Raw genomic sequence first — 17,662 nt, forward strand, 5'->3', positions numbered from 1 at the left:
GTTTGTGTTATCTATGATTTTTTTCAGCAGTGTTTTGTAGTTTTCCTTGTAGAGGTCTTTCACCTCCTTGGTTAGGTATATTTCTAACTTTTTTTTTTGTTGCAGCTATTGTAAAAGGGGTTGAGTTCTTGATTTGATTATCCGCTTGGTCTGCTGTTGGTGTATAGAACAGCTACTGAATTGTGTACATTAATCTTGGATCTGGAAACTTTGCTGAATCCTTTTATAAGTTCTAGGAGCTTTCTGGAGGAGTCTTTAGGGTTTTCAAGGTAAATGATAATATTGTCAGCAAACAGTGACAGTTTAAAGTCCTCTGTACTATTTGGATTCCTTTTTTTTTTTTTTGAGATGGAGTTTCACTCCTGTTGCCCAGTCTGGAGAGCAAGGGCCAGAGCCTCAGGTCTAGAACTGGGATGGGAGCAGAGGGAAAAGATAAGTGGCAGTGAGCGTGGGAGAACTGCAGTAAAGTCACTGAGAGACATCTATCTGGCTGGAAGAGAAAACTTGAATCTTTATTTTACGTAATGCTTTACCTAACACTACTTTCACATCAAAAAATGGGAAGAATCTTATGAATGTTTTCCGTTAAACTGTGGGGGTCCACACATCTCTTGGCACTACCATTGCAAGTCAGCTAGATCTCCACACCTGTTCCGAGCATGTCAGCTACATTTCTATCTGCTTTAGATAGAGGAATAATGCTTTCAATCTTGTTGATTGAAACAATCTATGGCTTTAAAAAAGATTCCCTGCAATTGGCAATGGGGTGCCATTGAAGAATTCTGAGCCAGGAAGCAGGTCAGGTTCATTTTAGGAGAAGCCTCCGATAGCAGAGTGGGGAGGGAGGCAGTGTTGCATGGTGACTCGGTCTCTGGCTTTAGGATCATGCAGATTTAGATTTGAATTCTGCCTTTACCACTCACCATCTGTGCGTTCCCGTGTAAGTCACTTCACTTCCCTGAGCTTTAAACAGAAAACAGGAATAAGAATGGCTGTCTTATGACAGTGTGGTAAGGGTTAAATGACAGAATTCTTATGAAGTACTTGATCTATGAACAGTATTTCTTACTGTTACTTTTATGGACTGAAGTGGACTGAAGTCGTTCAAGACTGAAAGGAGGGAAAATAGTGGACTATTGAAACAGTCCAAATATGAGAGGAAGAGGACCTGCATGAAGCATTAACCATACGGATGGAGAGCAGAGGGCAGATACAGGAGATCATAGCACACCAGGACTTGGGAACCAACTGAATTTGGGAGGCAAGGAAGGGGGAAGGAAAGGCAGAATCAAAGATGATTCATATAATTGTAACTTGTATTACTGGTTGTTCATAAGTGTAGACATACCAGATGATGACATTTCTGGCAAAAAATGATGACTTACTTCACTTAGTGGCCTAGAGGAAATGTAATTGAGAAATCATTATCTGATAACCCCATAAATACCGGTTAAGACTGCAGGTTCCTCTCCCTGCTTTGTGGTGAGAAAGAAAGAGAGAGAGAGAGAGAGAGAGAGAGAGAAGAGAGAGAGAGAGAGAGAGAGAGAGAGAGAGAGAGAGAGAGAGAGAGAGAGAGAGACTGCTAGTATTTGACTAAGTTCTTAATTTGGGAGAAGTGTGTGTATGTGTCTGTGTTTGTGTGTGTGTGTGTGTGCATGTTTTGAATTCAGGAAAGATTTATCTGGCAATGGTGGATTACAGATTTTAAAAATCACAGGCTGGGTGTGGTGGTGCCTGCCTGTAATCCCAGCACTTTGGGAGGCCAAGGCAGGTGGATCACAAGGTCAAGAGATCGAGACCATCCTGGCCAACAGGGTGAAACTCTGTCTCTACTAAAAATACAAAAATGAGCTGGGCGTAGTGGCGCATATCTGTAGTCCCAGCTACTTGGAGGCTGAGTCAGGAAAGTCACTTGATTCTGGGAGGCAGGGGTTGCAGTGAGCTGAGATTGTGCCACTGCACTCCAGCCTAGCGACAGAGTGAGACTCCATCTCAAAAATAAATGAATAAATAAATAAATAATCACAAAGGCCACAAAAACTGCCTTACTAATTTGTTTCAGTTTATGCTGCAATGTGTGCTGATTCTGGGGTTTAAACTCCTGAGACCTTTGCTTATAAATACCAGCATTTGTCTCATAGCTGCTAATTTGAGATTGGCATCCTACTCTGAGTTACTTTCTTATATCACCCTGTAGTGATTTTTCCTTCCAGGGAGGAATAGATGAAATCAACAAGCTGTGACTAACGTCTGCTGTTCTCTAGCAAGGGCCTCTGTGCTCATTCTCCAGAAAATACAGTATGTAGCAACAAATGAAGAGAGTAATATTTTCTGTCAAAAGAATTGCTTTGCCTTGAAATTATGCCAGCTTACTTTTTTTAATGTTCTGATTAAAGAAGAGAGAAGAAAAATCGCTCCTTAAGGTTCTGAGTGAGGCGAGAGCATTGTGTAGCAAGCACACAGTCCCCTTTCTGTGAAGGAATTGAAGTCTGTATGCTGGTTGAGCCCAGGGTTCTCTCCCCACTCCTGTGGAGTTCTTCTCCGGAAGACCAGATTTCCTGGTAACTCCTGGAACACAGCAGGCCACTGCTATGGTTTGCATGTCCCTGTGGTGTGTGCCTCTCCATTGGAACTGAAATCCCAAGGTGATAGTACCAAGAAGTGGGGCCTTTGGGGAAGTGATTGTTATGGAGGCTCCGCCCCCATGAATGGGATTAATCCCCTTATTAAAGAGTCTTCAGAGACTGCCTGAACTTTTGGCCCTTTGCCTTTCACCACGTGAGGATGCAACAAAAGACATCATCTATGAAGCAGAGAGCAAAGCTTCACCAGACGCTGAATCTGCTGGTGCCTTGATCTTGAACTTCCCAGACTCCAGAACTATGATAAATAAATTTCTATTATGTATAAATCACTCAGTCTAAGGTCTTTTGTTATAGCAGCAGAAGGGACTAAGACAGCCCCCAGCTAACACTTATGAAACTGCACTGAATGATCTCCTTCAAGCCGTGTCATAAGTTCTCCCTTCTGCATGGCCAGCCCCACTGATTCTGCCCCTGGTCCTTGTTAACATTTCCTCCAATAATGTCCTGCCCTCTGGCAGAAGGCTTACCTTTTCGGCACTGCATCATCTATTACATGCTTCAAGGAACACCTTTGAATGGGGATGCCACATTGGCCTTCCTGCTTTTACATGTCACAGGCCCAGTAACCTGAGTCACTGATGTGGGAACATACTCCTGGAAGAAGCCTACGTGAAGAGCCCCTACAGACAACACTGCAGCTAGAATGCTGTATGCCCCTTAAGTCTTGCTACAACTAGTCAAAGCCAGTTTTGAGATTCTGCTTTATGTTTTGAAACATTGATTAATTCACTCTTAGTCACATTCTTTAAAAATAATAGGTGTGGAAGCAGACGAAACCTGGCAAGTTGGTACCTAAGAGGTCTGTACTATCTTAGCCTGTCCATCTGTAGGTTTAGCCACACGTGATCACAAATTCCCTCATCTCAAGTGAAATAAAGATAGACTTATTGTCATAAATGACAGTTCTTGCCATTCTGGTGCTGCAAATAGTTGGTTCAGGGCTGTTGCACCAGAGGTTTGAGTTGGATAGGAAAAGACATTGATCCATTTTGGGAAGTCATCCTTGAAGTCTTCTTCCTTGATGTTAACCTGGATTCTTGACGAAGCTCTCCTGGTGCCTTCTTTTGGAAAAGTGAATGGTTTATTTTTAAATTAAATTTTTATTTTTGGAGATAGAGTCTCATTCTGTTGCCCAGGATGGAGTGCAGTGGTGTGATCTCAGCTCACCGAAATCTCCGCCTCCTGGGCTGAAGCGATTTTCATGCCTCAGCCTCCAGAGTATCTGGGATTACACTGGTGTGCCACCATGCCCAGCTAATTTTTGTGTTTTTAGTGGAGACAAGGTTTCACCATGTTGGCCAGGCTGGTCTCAGACTCCTGCCCTCAAGTGAGCCACTGCACCTAGTCAGAAAAGCACATAGTTTTACTACTTCTCCCCACTCTTGCAAGGAGGCATAAGTCATTCTTTGACATTCTAAGTGGAGCGGATGACTCAATGCGGTGCTCCCAGGAGCTCTTCCAAGATTAAAATATTTCTGTAGATGGATATATAATAAAGCAAGTACAGTAAAATGTAAGTGGTAGACTCTAGGTCATGGGTACATGGATGTTCACCTGATAATATTTTAAACTTATTTATCTATTAGAAAATTTTCATAATAAAACATTGGAAAAAAGAAAAAAGCCCTTAACAGTGCCTGTTGCTGTCAGTGGCTATTATCAGCTAAGATTTTTAGCACTAAGAGTTAAGAAGAAATTACTTAGGCAGATATTGAGGGTACAGGAGTCCTTGTTAAGGTTTTCCTTTTAATAAAAAGCAGCCCCAAAATCATTTCCTTTTCTAACAAAGAACAGCCTGTAAAATTGAGCTACAGACATGGACAAGCAAGCTGGAAGCTTGCACAGGTGAATGCCAGCAGTTGTGCCAATAGAAAAATACTGTGTGGGACTAGGCAAGTTCAAAATGGTGGCTCCATCTTCCCTTCTCTTTGTCAGTCATGTGTACAGTAAGGAGCAGACAAGGTGGCGCTGGCCAAGTGGAAGGTCAATTTGCATAATAAGATTAGGGTGGGGCAACCAGCCTTCCCTGTGGGCTATGTAAATGTCAAACCTGATTGAACCCATCAGTGGGCCTTACCAAGCCTGCCTATAAAATCTGCTATGGTCCGCCACTTTTCCCTTTTACGGACACCTCTCTCTCGCAAGGAACTGTTCTTCTCTCTCCTTTCTTCTGCCTATTAAACTTTCTGCTCCTTAACCCACCCACATGTGTTTGTGTCCTTAATTTTCTTGGCATGAGACAATCAATGAACCCTGGGTATTTACCCCAGACAACAATGCCACTTCACTTGGGGGCTCACGCCGGATCAGAACTAAAATGGAAAGTATAAACATCAGAGCGGTAAGTATGGAACAAACCTCACATCTTACCTTTAATTTCAAGGCTCTCAGCCTCCATTTAAAAATGCTTCAAACCAGTTTCCTTTCACAGAGGACCCAGCCATTGTGCGGGGCTGGGAGAGGTCCTGGAGCAACTGAGGATTTCTGGCGGGGGCACATCCTGTTGTTATCCAAGGGCTTCTGGGTTGAACTCAGCCTTTGGTCACCCATCTGAGTGCTGGCAAAAAGGATCTCCAGCTATCCTGTCACAAAAATTTCCTCCTTTTCTATCCATGGTCACCGTGTCTCCTATTTTCTCTGTATGCAATGTGCAGGAATTTTTACAGTTCAGAGAAGTAATCCTGTTAGGAAAGATCAGGAAATGCTGTAGTAACTGGAATATAGCTCAGGGGAATGCCATTGTGATTTCCTAGGAACAGAGGGTCTTGTCCCACAGTGAGCATTTCACTCTCTGCCCTTGGTCTGGAGAACACATGGCATCTCCAAGTCACTCACTCTCTGCCCTTGGTCTGGAGAGCACACGGCATTTTTAAGATCAATAGCGCCACCTAGTGAAATAAAAATCATCTCCGTGAGGCATTGTCGGTCCTTTGACATAACACTGTGGCTTCCCAATTCTTCTCCCATTTTGCACCTCTCTACTAGAAACCGAGCTTTGTACTGCTTCTGTGGATGGGAAAACTGCGTTCAACAATTAGGAGTAAAATGTCGTCCAGAACCAAATTTTAGTTCCAATACTGTCCCATCAGCAGGAAAATCACCATTAGGTCCATAAGTTCCTTTAAGGCACCTATTATGTCTCCAATTAAAACAATACTTAATTAGTAAAGGGATTTTAAGTCCAGAAGTTAACGAGAACCATTCTCTAGGGGAAACACTTTAGCATGGGCCATAATAGTAAAATATGGAGTTCAATCTACTACCCTCCCCCTATTAAAGGAGACTTGCCCAAAGGCAACAATTTTTTTTTTTTTTTGAGATGGAGTTTTTGCTCTTTCACCCAGGCTGGAGTGAAGTGGCCCAATCTTGGCTCACTGCAAACTCCATCCCCTGGGTTCAAGTGATTCTCCCCCCTCAACCTCCTGAGTAGCTGGGATTATAGGTGCCTGCCACCAAGACTGGCTAATTTTTGTATTTTTAATAGAGATGGGGTTTTGCCATGTTGGCCAGGTTGGTCTCGAACTCCTGACCTCAGGTAACTCACCTGACTCGGTCTCCCAAGTTGCTAGGATTACAGGTGTGAGCCACTGCGCCCAGCTCCAAAGGCAACTATTACATAGTCCTTCCCAAGATCTATTTTTCAGGGAGGCACACAGATCACACAAGTGTAGGAAGTCAAAGGGAAATCACAGGCAGAGGACTAGAGTCACATGGGTAAGCATGACTAATCTCAATCGCTTAGTTCCTCTGGTTCCGTGGCTGGGGGTGGTCACACTTACCACCATGGGTGGCATGTTCAACAAGGTGCCAGGACCTAGGAACCAAGAGGGAAAACAGCAGAGGGGACGCCTCCATTGTCTTTTCCTCCACCTTTGGTCACACCAAAAGGAAGGAGACAAAAGGGATGCCCTTTGCTTCTCTTTCTAAATGGGTAACAAACCATCTTCAGCTTGCCTGAAGCACAGGGACCCCTTTAACCCTGCAACTTTGAAGAAAAAGCGGCTCATTTTCTTTTGCACAAGGGCATAGCCTTCTTTTTTTTTTTTTTTTTTTGAGACAGAGTCTCGCTCTGTTGCCCAGGCTGGAGTGCAGTGGCGCGATCTCGGCTCACTGCAAGCTCCGCCTCCCGAGTTCACGCCATTCTCCTGCCTCAGCCTCCTGAGTAGTTGGGGCTACAGGCACCCGCCACCACGCCCGGCTAGTTTTTTTGTATTTTTAGTAGAGATGGGGTTTCACCGTGTTAGCCAGGATGGTCTTGATCTCCTGACCTCGTGACCCGCCCGCCTCGGGCTCCCAAAGTGCTGGGATTACACGCTTGAGCCACCCCGCCCGGCCGGACATAGCCTTCTTACTAGACCTTTGCAAGTACTGCAGTCAACCCAGTTCTTGTAGCAGTCATATCAGGCAGGCCGATAGAGAATGTTTCCCCAAAATTGGAGATGTAACTTCTGGGGGAACCATCTGAGGATCCCTCTAACTTGGGGCCCCCTAAAGTTCCCTTATCATTACAGGACCTTAGTTTACCTAAAGGGAGATGTAGGCTGATTTTCTGACAACCCTGATAGTTATGTAGAAGCTTTCCAAAATTTAACTCAGGTGTTTAACCTCTCATAAAGTGATGTTATGCTGCTCCTAAACCAAACCCTAACCGTAACTGAAAAACAGGCAACTCTGCAGGCAGAAGAGCATTTCAGAGATGAGCAATATGTCTCCTACAGCAGGCCAAAAGGGAAAGGAGAAAATAGGGAATATGAAGAAAAAGGGGAAACTCCATTCCCAATAGGAAGAGAGGCAGTACCTCTTGATAATCCTAATTGGAACTCCCAGATTTTTCTGTGGTAATTTTACCTCTTTCATGGTTTAAAATGGCTTCTATCTCTTCTTTTATAATGTTCTTCCAACCTGGGAAGAGCTAATTTCCCCAAACCTTAAAATGCTTGGCTTAGAGTTGAGCTAGGGGTAAGGGAACCCAGAAGCCTGACATGCTGACAAAAGGGTAAAAGGTGTCTGTGTATTTCTTTTTTTTTTTTTTTTTTTTTTTACTAGTTGAGCTTTTGGCTTCTCTTTCCCTGAACAAACTGGTAAAAGTGGAAATAAGGATGATTGTTGATATTCTTTATAAAGTTTTAATTAATGAAAAAGGATTTGTGCGGTTGGTTGTAAGTTGTAGCCATCTATTGTGCTTTGTGTGTCTTCCTGCATGGTTTTGTCAAAAGAAAGGGTACCAGGGCAGGACCCCTTAAGACTGCTATTCAAGCCAGCCCAACAAAATCGTCAGTAACAAACTTGGCTACAGGCCTCCATCTTGTCTCATGTCCTTGGAAACCAGACCTATAACCACGTGGCAATACTTTGTTTTAGTCTCCGCCGTTTTCCAATGGTGGCTGTCTTCTTGTGATAAGTAAGTTCCTGGGTGGGGGCCATGAAATCAGATAAGCCAGTTTATCAGTCTGGGTGGTGCCAGATAATCCATCAAGGCCAGGGTTTACAAAATATCTTAAGCACTGATCTTGAGAGCAGCTTAGGGAGAGTCAAAAATCTCGTAACCTCCAGCTGTGTGACTCCTAGGCCATGGTTTCTAATCTTGTGGCTAGTTTCTTGCTCTGGTCCCTAGGCAAGAGGGACGTATACCTTAGGAAGGGGATGTTATCATCTTTGTTTTAAACTATAAACTGCAAACCAGGGTCCTCCCAAAGTTGGCTCAGCCCATGCCCAGGGATGGGTGAGGACAGCTTGCAGGCTGAAGCAAGATGGAGTTACTGGGGTTGGATCTCTTTCACTGTCTCAGTCACAATTTTGCAATGATGGTTTCAAAAGCTGCTTACCACCCCTTTGAAAATACCTCATACACTCGAGGTTAAGTTATAACCTAATTAAGGCTTGTTGGTTTCACCTGTGGGGTTACGGTTTGTAAAGTTCAAAAGCTAAAAATCTTAACTGCTTCACATGGCTAAAGTTGAGTAACAAAAGATTTAAAAGGATTTTCTTAAAAAGCACTCAGCTTAATTAAAAATGGATAGCCAAGTAATTAATAGGTATATTTAAAAAGCATTCATGTTTTTCTCTTCTTGGATCTTATTTTTCTGGAAAATGTTCTTTTCTTCTCAGTCAACTGAAATATTTTTCTCCATTTTTTTTGTCTTTCCACTCTTAATGCACACATGAGAGGCCCTAAGATAACTTCTGGTAGCCTGGGACTCCTTGGGAAAAACAGAGGAGGCACCATAGATCCCATTATGGGAAAACAAACAAACAAACAAAACCAAACCCTGTTTTCCTCATGTAATCCTAGGAAGTAAAAGCAGATAGATCCCTCTCAAAATCAAAGGCTCTGTTCTGTTTTGCATTGTGTTGTCTGATGGTTTTAAGTTTGGGGGGTATCAAAAGTTACCTCATAGTATGAGAGAGGTTTGGTGTGTAATAACTAGGTAGGAAATATAATTTAAGGGATGACTAATAGTGTTCACGGAGGGATACTCAACTCTTTGCATATTTGAATCAGAGAAGCATGCTCTTGTCCACCTGGAAGATATGGAAACATCCCTACTCCCCATTAAGAGATGAGACTCCATGGAGAATGGGCTAATTACAAAACAAGCCAATTGGCTTTGGGTTGCCTTGCAATGATATGCATGGTAGAAGCACTGCTCTGTCTCCTCCTGTAGTATCTCTCTCTTTTTGGGGATCCAAGATCCAGTATAAAATGGCACCCTTAATTTTGGGGATCTGTCTTTGCCTTCAGCTGTGCCTGCTTATTAGGCCCTAAAAATACATTCTTTCCTGTTCCTCCAAGGGGTCTACCCTGAAGCCAGTAATCCAATTAATAAATTGGCAAATGCAAAATCTTACAAGTGCTGAATCTTCTGTCTGTGTATATATGTGTTGTGTGTAATGTCTATAAAAGGAGCTCTAATCAATTGGCTTAAAGAAAAATGAGCGCTTAAATCAAGTATTTTTAAAGGAAAAATAAAAAGCTGTAATGCTTTTTAGTTCATATGACTTTAATCTTTAAGAAATAAAAATAGTCTTAAGAATTATTGGTAAAATAAGAGGTTCATAAACATGGAAATAGGTGGTCTAAATGATGTAAGTCAGATACTAGGTTTGCTAAATATTCCAAGGTTGTAAACTACCTGCTTTACAACTTGGTAAGGCCTGGGGACATACAAAATTAACCATACCCCTAAGTATGCTGGAAAAAGTCAGACTTTATCTGTGCCTAATACATAGTCAAAACAACCTACCAGGTTTCACATTAAAGTTAAAAATTACCAAAAGTTACCACCATAATGATACAGGAGTTAAGAAGAAATTACTTAGGCAGATAGTGAGGGTATGGAAATGCTTGGTAAGGTTTTCCTTTTAATGAAAAGCAGCCCAAATAATTTTCTAACAAAGAGCAGCCTGTAAAGTTGAGCCTCAGACATAGACAAGCAAACTGGGAGCTTGCATGACTGAACGCTGGCAGGAAAGAACTAGCTGGGACTAGACATATTCAAAATGGTAGCTCCATCTTTCCTTATCTGTCAGCCACCTGTACAGTAAGGAGCAGACAAGATGGCGCTGGCCCAGGGGAGAGTTCATTTGCATAATAAGATTAGGGTGGGGTGAGAGCCTTCCCTGAGAGCTATGTAAACGTCACACCTGACCTGATTGAACCAATCTGTGAGCCCTATGTAAATCAGACACTGCCTTCTCAAGCCTGACTATAAAATCCAGCACATTCACTGCTGACCAGTTTTTTTTTTTTCCTCTCAGAAGTCCCCTCTCTGTCACTAGAAGAGTTGTTTTCCTTTCTCTTTCTTCTGCTTATGAAACCTCCAGTCCTAAACTCCTCGTGTGTGTCTGTCTTAAATTTTCCTAGTGTGAGATGATGAACCCTAGGCATTTACCCCAGACAACATAGCCACTTCAATAACATGTAATTTAAACTATTAAAAATAAATTTATATGCAAGGTGTGTAAAAACAGTAGAATGGACCAGGCGGAGTGGCTCATGCCTGTAATCCCAGCACTTTGGGAGGCCGAGGTGGGTGGATCACGAGGTCAGGAGATCGAGACCATCCTGGCTAACATGGTGAAACCCTGTCTCTACTAAAAAATAGAAAAAATTAGCTGGGCATGGTGGTGGGTGCCTGTAGTCCCAGCTACTCGGGAGGTTGAGGCAGGAGAATGGCATGAACCCAGGAGGCAGAGCTTGCATGAGCCGAGATTGTGCCACTGCACTCCAGCCTGGGTGACGGAGTGAGACTCCGTTTAAACAAAACAAAACAAAAGAAAAAAACGGTAGAATGTATTTTCTAGGAAAAAATTACAAGAAGGCATGGAAATGTACATTTTTCCTAGTCATAAAAGATTGTCTTAAGTTAGATAAGAAAGCTGAAGGTTTAAGCAAGTTATAGAGATTGTAAAAATTAATCTTGCAAAAATCCCATGTGTAAACATTAACTAAATCCAAAAGGGAATTATATGGTTGTCTCATAAATTAAGCATTGAAATAAAAGTTGTCTTAAAATGCTAATCTTAGTCCTGAGTTCTAGTTTGATTGCACTGTGGTCTGAGAGACAGTTTGTTATAATTTCTGTTCTCCTACATTTGCTGAGGAGTGCTTTACTTCCAACTACGTGGTCAATTTTGGAATAAGTGTGATGTGGTGCTGAGAAAAATGTATATTCTGTTGATTTGGGGTGGAGGGTTCTGTAGATGTCTATTAGGTCCGCTTGGTGCAGAGTTAAGTTCAATTCCTGGATATCCTTGTTAACGTTCTGTCTCATTGATCCATCTAATGTTGACAGTGAGGTGTTAAAGTCTCCCATTATTATTGTATGGGAGTCTAAGTCTCTTTGTAAGTCTCTAAGGAATTGCTTTATGAATCTGGGTGCTCCTGTATTGGGTACATATATATTTAGGATAGTTAGCTCTTCTTGTTGAATTGATCCCTTTACCATTATGTAATGGCCTTCTTTGTCTCTTTTGATCTTTGTTGGTTTAGAGTCTGTTTTATCAGAGGCTAGGATTGCAACCCTTGTTTTTTTAGTTTTCCATTTGCTTGGTAGATCTTCCTCCATCCCTTTATTTTGAGCCTATGTGGGTCTCTGCATGTGAGATGGGTCTCCTGAATACAGCAGACGGATGGGTCTTGATTCTTTATCCAATTTGCAACTCAGGACTAAGAAACTCAATCAAAACCGCTCAACTACATGGAAACTGAACAACCTGCTCCTGAATGACTACTGGGCACATAACAAAATGAAGGCAGAAATAAAGATGTTCTTTGAAACCAATGAGAACAAAGATACAACATACCGGAATCACTGGGACACATTTAAAGCAGTGTGTAGAGGGAAATTTATAGCACTAAATGCCCACAAGAGAAAGCAGGAAAGATCTAAAATTGACACCCTAACATCACAGTTAAAAGAACTAGAGAAGCAAGAGCAAACATATTCAAAAGCTAGCAGAAGGCAAGAAATAACTAAGATCAGAGCAGAATTGAAGGAGATAGAGACACAAAAAACCCTCCAAAAAATCAGTGAATCCAGGAGCTGGTTTTTTGAAAAGATCAACAAAATTGATAGACCACTAGCATGACTAATAAAGAAGAAAAGAGAGAAGAATCAAGTAGACGCAATAAAAAATGATAAAGGGGATATCACCACCGACCCCACAGAAATACAAACTACCATCAGAGAATACTATAAACACCTCCATGCAAATAAACTAGAAAACCTAGAAGAAAAGGATAATTTCCTGGACACTTACACTCTCCCAAGACTAAACCACGAAGAAGTTGAATCCCTGAATAGACCAAGAGCAGGCTCTGAAATTGAGGCAATAATTAATAGCCTATCAACCAAAAAAAGTCCAGGACCAGACGGATTCACAGCCGAATTCTACCAGAGGTACAAGGAGGAGTTGTTACCATTCCTTCTGAAACTATTCCAATCAATAGAAAAAGAGGGAATCCTCCCTAACTCATTTTACCAGGCCAACATCATCCTGATACCAAAGCCTGACAGAGATACAACAAAAAAAGAGAATTTTAGACCAATATCCCTGATGAACGTCGATGCAAAAATCCTCAATAAAATACTGGCAAACTGAATCCAGCAGCACATCAAAAAGCTTATCCACCATGATCAAGTGGGCTTCATCCCTGGGATGCAAGGCTGGTTCAACATATGCAAATCAATAAATGTAATCCAGCATATAAACAGAACCTAAGACAAAAACCACATGATTATCTCAATAGATGCAGAAAAGGCCTTTGACAAAATTCAACAGCCCTTCATGCTAAAAACTCTCAATAAATTTGGTATTGATGGAACGTATCTCAAAATAATAAGGGCTATTTATGACAAACCCACAGCCAATATCATACTGAATGGGCAAAAACTGGGAAGCATTCCCTTTGAAAACTGGCACAAGACAGGGAGGCCCTCTCTTACCGCTCCTATTCAACATAGTGTTGGAAGTTCTGGCTAGGGCAATCAGGCAAGAGAAAGAAATAAAGGGTATTCAGTTAGGAAAAGAGGAAGTCAAATTGTCCCTGTTTGCAGATGACATGATTGTATATTTAGAAAACCCCATTGTCTCAGCCCAAAACCTCCTTAAGCTGATAAGCAACTTCAGCAAAGTCTCAGCATACAAAATCAATGTGCAAAAATTACAAGCATTCCTATATCCCAATAATAGATGAACAGAGAGCCAAATCATGAGTGAACTCCCATTCACAATAGCTTCAAAGAGAATAAAATACCTAGGAATCCAACTTACAAGGGATGTGAAGGACCTCTTCAAGGAGAACTACAAACCACTGTTCAGTGAAATAAAAGAGGACATAAACAAATGGAAGAACACTCCATGCTCATGGATAGGAAGAATCAGTATTGTGAAAATGGCCATACTACCCAAGGTAATTTATAGATTCAATGCCATCCCTATTAAGCTACCAATGACTTTCTTCACAGAATTGGAAAAAAACTACTTTAAAGTTCATATGGGACCAACAAATAGCCCACATTGCCAAGAAAACCCGAAGCCAAAAGAACAAAGCTGGAAGCATCACGCTACCTGACTTCAAACTATACTACAAGGCTACAGTAACCATAACAGCATGGTACTGGTACCAAAACAGAGATATAGACCAATGGAACAGAACAGAGCCCTCAGAAATAATACCACACATCTACAACCATCTGATCTTTGACAAACCTGACAAAAACAAGAGATGGGGAAAGGATTCCCTATTTAATAAACAGTGCTGGGAAAACTGGCTAGCCATATGTAGAAAGCAGAAACTGGATCCCTTCCTTGCACCTAATACAAAAATTAATTCAAGATGGATTAAATAATTAAATGTTGGACCTAAAACCATAAAAACCCTAGAAGAAAACCTAGGCAATAGCATTCAGGACATAGGCATGGGGAAGGACTTCATGTCTAAAACACCAAAAGCAATGGCAACAAAAGCAATGGCAACAAAAGCCAAAACTGACAAATGGGATCTAATTAAACTAAAGAGCTTCTGCAGAGCAAAGAAACTACCATCAGAGTGAACAGGCAACCTACAGAATGGGAGAAAATTTTTGCAATCTACCCATCTGACCAAGGGCTAATATCCAGAATCTACAAAGAACTCAAATAAATTCACAAGAAAAAATCAAACAACCCCATCAAAAAGTAGGCAAAGGATATGAACAGACACTTCTAAAAGAAGACATTTATGCAGCCAACAGACACATGAAAAAATGTTCATCATCACTGGCTGTCAGAGAAATGCAAATCAAAGCCACAATGAGATACCATCTCACACCAGTTAGAATGGCGACATTAAAAAGTCAGGAAACAACAGGTGCTGGAGAGAATGTGGAGAAATAGGAACACTTTTACACTGTTTGTGGGACTGTAGACTTGTTCAACCATTGTGGATGACGGTGTGGCGATTCCTCAAGGATCTAGAACTAGAAATACCATTTGATCCAGCCATCCCATTACTGGGTATATATCCAAAGGATTATAAATCATGCTGCTATAAAGACACATGCACACGTATGTTTATTGTGGCACTATTCACAATAGCAAAGACTTGGAACCAACCCAAATGCCCATCAATGATAGACTGGATTAAGAAAATGTGGCACATATACACCATGGAATACTATGCAGCTATAAAAAAGGATGAGTTCATGTCCTTTGTTTGGACATGGATGAAGCTGGAAACCATCATTCTCAGCAAACTATTGCAAGGACAGAAAATCAAACACTGCATGTTTCACTCATAGGTTGGAATTGAACAATGAGAACACTTGGACACAGGAAGGGGAACATCACACACCAGGACCTGTTGTGGGATGGGGGGAGTGGGGACGGATAGCATTAGGAGATATATCTAATGTAAATGACGAGTAAATGGGTTCAGCACACCAACATGGCACGTGTATACATATATGACAAACCTGCACGTTGTGCACATGTACCCTAAAACTTAAAGTATAGTGAAAAAAAAAAAAAAAAAGGTAAGGACAAGAATGTAGCCAGGCTTGTACACAGAACCATGGCTGCCAGAGGAACCCAGGTATCTGGCTTCTAGACCCATCAACTCACTTGCCGATCTTTGGCATTCTCCTTTCCCTTCCCAAGCCTCAATTTTCCAGCTGTACTTTGTGTACTTGTGTGTGTGTGTGTATATGTATGCGTGAGGGCTAGGCTACTCACCTCTGAGGTCTCTTCAAACTTGGACACACTGTGGTTCTAATGAAGTAGTTAGGGCCTAAGGCAGGAGGCTGGTGGGGGAGCTGGGGCTCCTGAAAGCTATTTGGGGGAGTTGGTACATTGTGGTCTTTTCTAGAGTGCTTGGTTGCTGACTGAGGACTGGGGAGTTCCATCCCTGCTCATTATCATCTATATAACCTTCAGCAAGCCATGTAATGTCTCTAATGTCCCAAGGTCAGTTTTACCCCCACCTTGGTAGGACATTGCCCTTATGGAGAACAGAAGATCCCCTTTGCATCTGATAAGAGGGCTTGTAGCATAGCTGTGAGAGGGATCTGCACCAATAAGTCTCCACTGTGGTTCCCACATCCAGCCTGGCCAGCCCCCTGCACGGCTAGCTCCTTGACAGGCTGCCACCAGACCTCTCAGCCTCCAGGGCTTTGAGCAGACTGGCTCGCCTCTGGCTGATTCTCCTGGGGCAATCATGGGTGTGGACTGTACCATTCCTCCAGCAGGTGCCCCCCTCAGCAGATGGCAGGGGGTTTCACCTTTACCCTGAGTTCATGACATGTATTAGTTTACAGGGCTTTAAATTAGGCTGGGGCCAGGCACAAAATGATCAAGACCAGTGAGGGAGATGTCTGTGTTGGCCCCTTTAGTTGTGTCCCTAAAGGACATAACGCGGAGGGGAAAAAGAAGTTATTTGGAGACATAGTGAGTTCAGAAAGCCCAGGGCTGGCTGGGTCATTTGGAGAAGCCAAAGAGCTTGGTCAGTTAGAAAACAATATCAGCATAGGTTACAGTAGCTGGAGAGAGTTCAGGGAGGGAGGGGAGAAGGCCAGAAGCTCAAAGAGCTCCCTCCTCAAGCCCCCTGACAGCCAGCCGAATACTCCTCATGGAAAGAGGCATTTCAGAAATGATTCCCAATGTCAGGGTCCATTGGCAGAGGTCAGGTGAGGAGAAGCAGTACTAGAAGTAGTGTATGAGCCTGACTGTCCCTTGGTTCTGTAACATACTTCCCTGCCTCGCTGGGTGCCTGCCCTTTCTCTGAGGTTAGTTCTCCCCCTTCCCCAACAAAACTGTGAGCCATCCCAAAGCTTTCCAAGTAAATCTATTTTTGGTTTAACTTAAAAAACAAAACAAAACAAAACATCACAAAGACTCCTCTAGAAAGCTTCCAGAACTGATAAAAGAATTCAGCATCCAGATACGAAATTAATGCACACAAATCAGTAGCTCTTCTATACAACAACAGCGACCAAGCTGCAAATCAAATGAAGAACTCAATCCCTTTTACAATAGCTGCAAAAATAAATAAATAAATAAAATACTTAGGAGTATACCTAACCAAGGAGTTGAAAGACCTCTACAAGGAAAACTACAAAACACCGCTGAAAGAAATCATAGATGACATAAACAAATGGAAACACATCCTATGTTCATGGATGGGTAGAAGCATTATTGTGAAAATGACCATACTGCCAAAAGCAATTTACAAATTCAGCGCGATCCCCATCAAAATACCACCATTGCTCTTCATAGAACTAAAAAAAAAAAAAAAAAAAAAAAAAATCCTAAAATTCACATGGAACCAAAAAAGACCCACAGAGCCAAAGCAAGATGAAGCAAAAAGAACAAATCTGGAGGCATCACGTTGCCTGATTTCAAACTATGGTATAAGTCCATAGTCACCAAAACAGCATGGTACTTGGTATAAAAATAGGCACGTAGAACAATGGAACAGAACAGATAACTCAGAAATAAACCTAAATACTTGCAAGTGATCTTATATAAAGCAAACAAAAACATAAAACATAAAGTGGTGACAGGACACCGTATTCAACAAATAGTGGTGGGATAATTGGCAAGCCACATGTAGGAGAATGAAACTGAATTCTCGTCTCTCACCTTATGCAAAAATCAACTGAAGATGGATCAAGAATTTAAATCGAAGACATGAAACTATAAAAATTCTAGAAGATAACATTGGAAAAACCTTCTGGACATTGGCTTAGGCAAGGATTTAATGACCAAGAACCCAAAAGAAAATGCAATAAAAACAAAGATAAATAGCTGGGACATAATTAAACGAAAGAGCTTTTGCACAGCAAAAGGAAGTCAGCAGAGTAAACAGGCAACCCAAAGAGTGGGAGAAAATCTTCACAATCTATACAACTGACAAAGGACTAATATCCAGAATCTACAACAAACTCAAAACAATCAGCAAGAAAAAAACAAACAATCCCATCAAAAAGTGGGCTAAGGACATGAATAGAAAATTCTAGGCCGGGCGCGGTGGCTCA

General features: G+C 41.9%; 1 protein-coding gene across 1 annotated transcript in view; it reads right to left on the minus strand.

The window, feature by feature from the left end:
• Nucleotides 1-3,926: 3,926 nt before the first annotated feature.
• The window catches only part of XRN1 (5'-3' exoribonuclease 1), a 147,646-nt gene continuing 133,910 nt past the window's right edge, over nt 3,927-17,662 (minus strand). The window contains exons 43-44 of the mRNA XM_030934851.1: nt 5,016-5,326; nt 3,927-3,986 (exon numbers count right to left, since the gene is read on the minus strand). Of these exons, the coding sequence (XP_030790711.1) occupies nt 5,306-5,326 (21 nt within the window). The 3' untranslated portion in view covers nt 3,927-3,986; nt 5,016-5,305. The remainder of the gene's footprint in view (nt 3,987-5,015; nt 5,327-17,662) is intronic.

Source organism: Rhinopithecus roxellana, chromosome 1, assembly GCF_007565055.1.
Source record: "Rhinopithecus roxellana isolate Shanxi Qingling chromosome 1, ASM756505v1, whole genome shotgun sequence".
Classification (NCBI taxonomy): Eukaryota; Metazoa; Chordata; class Mammalia; order Primates; family Cercopithecidae; genus Rhinopithecus; species Rhinopithecus roxellana.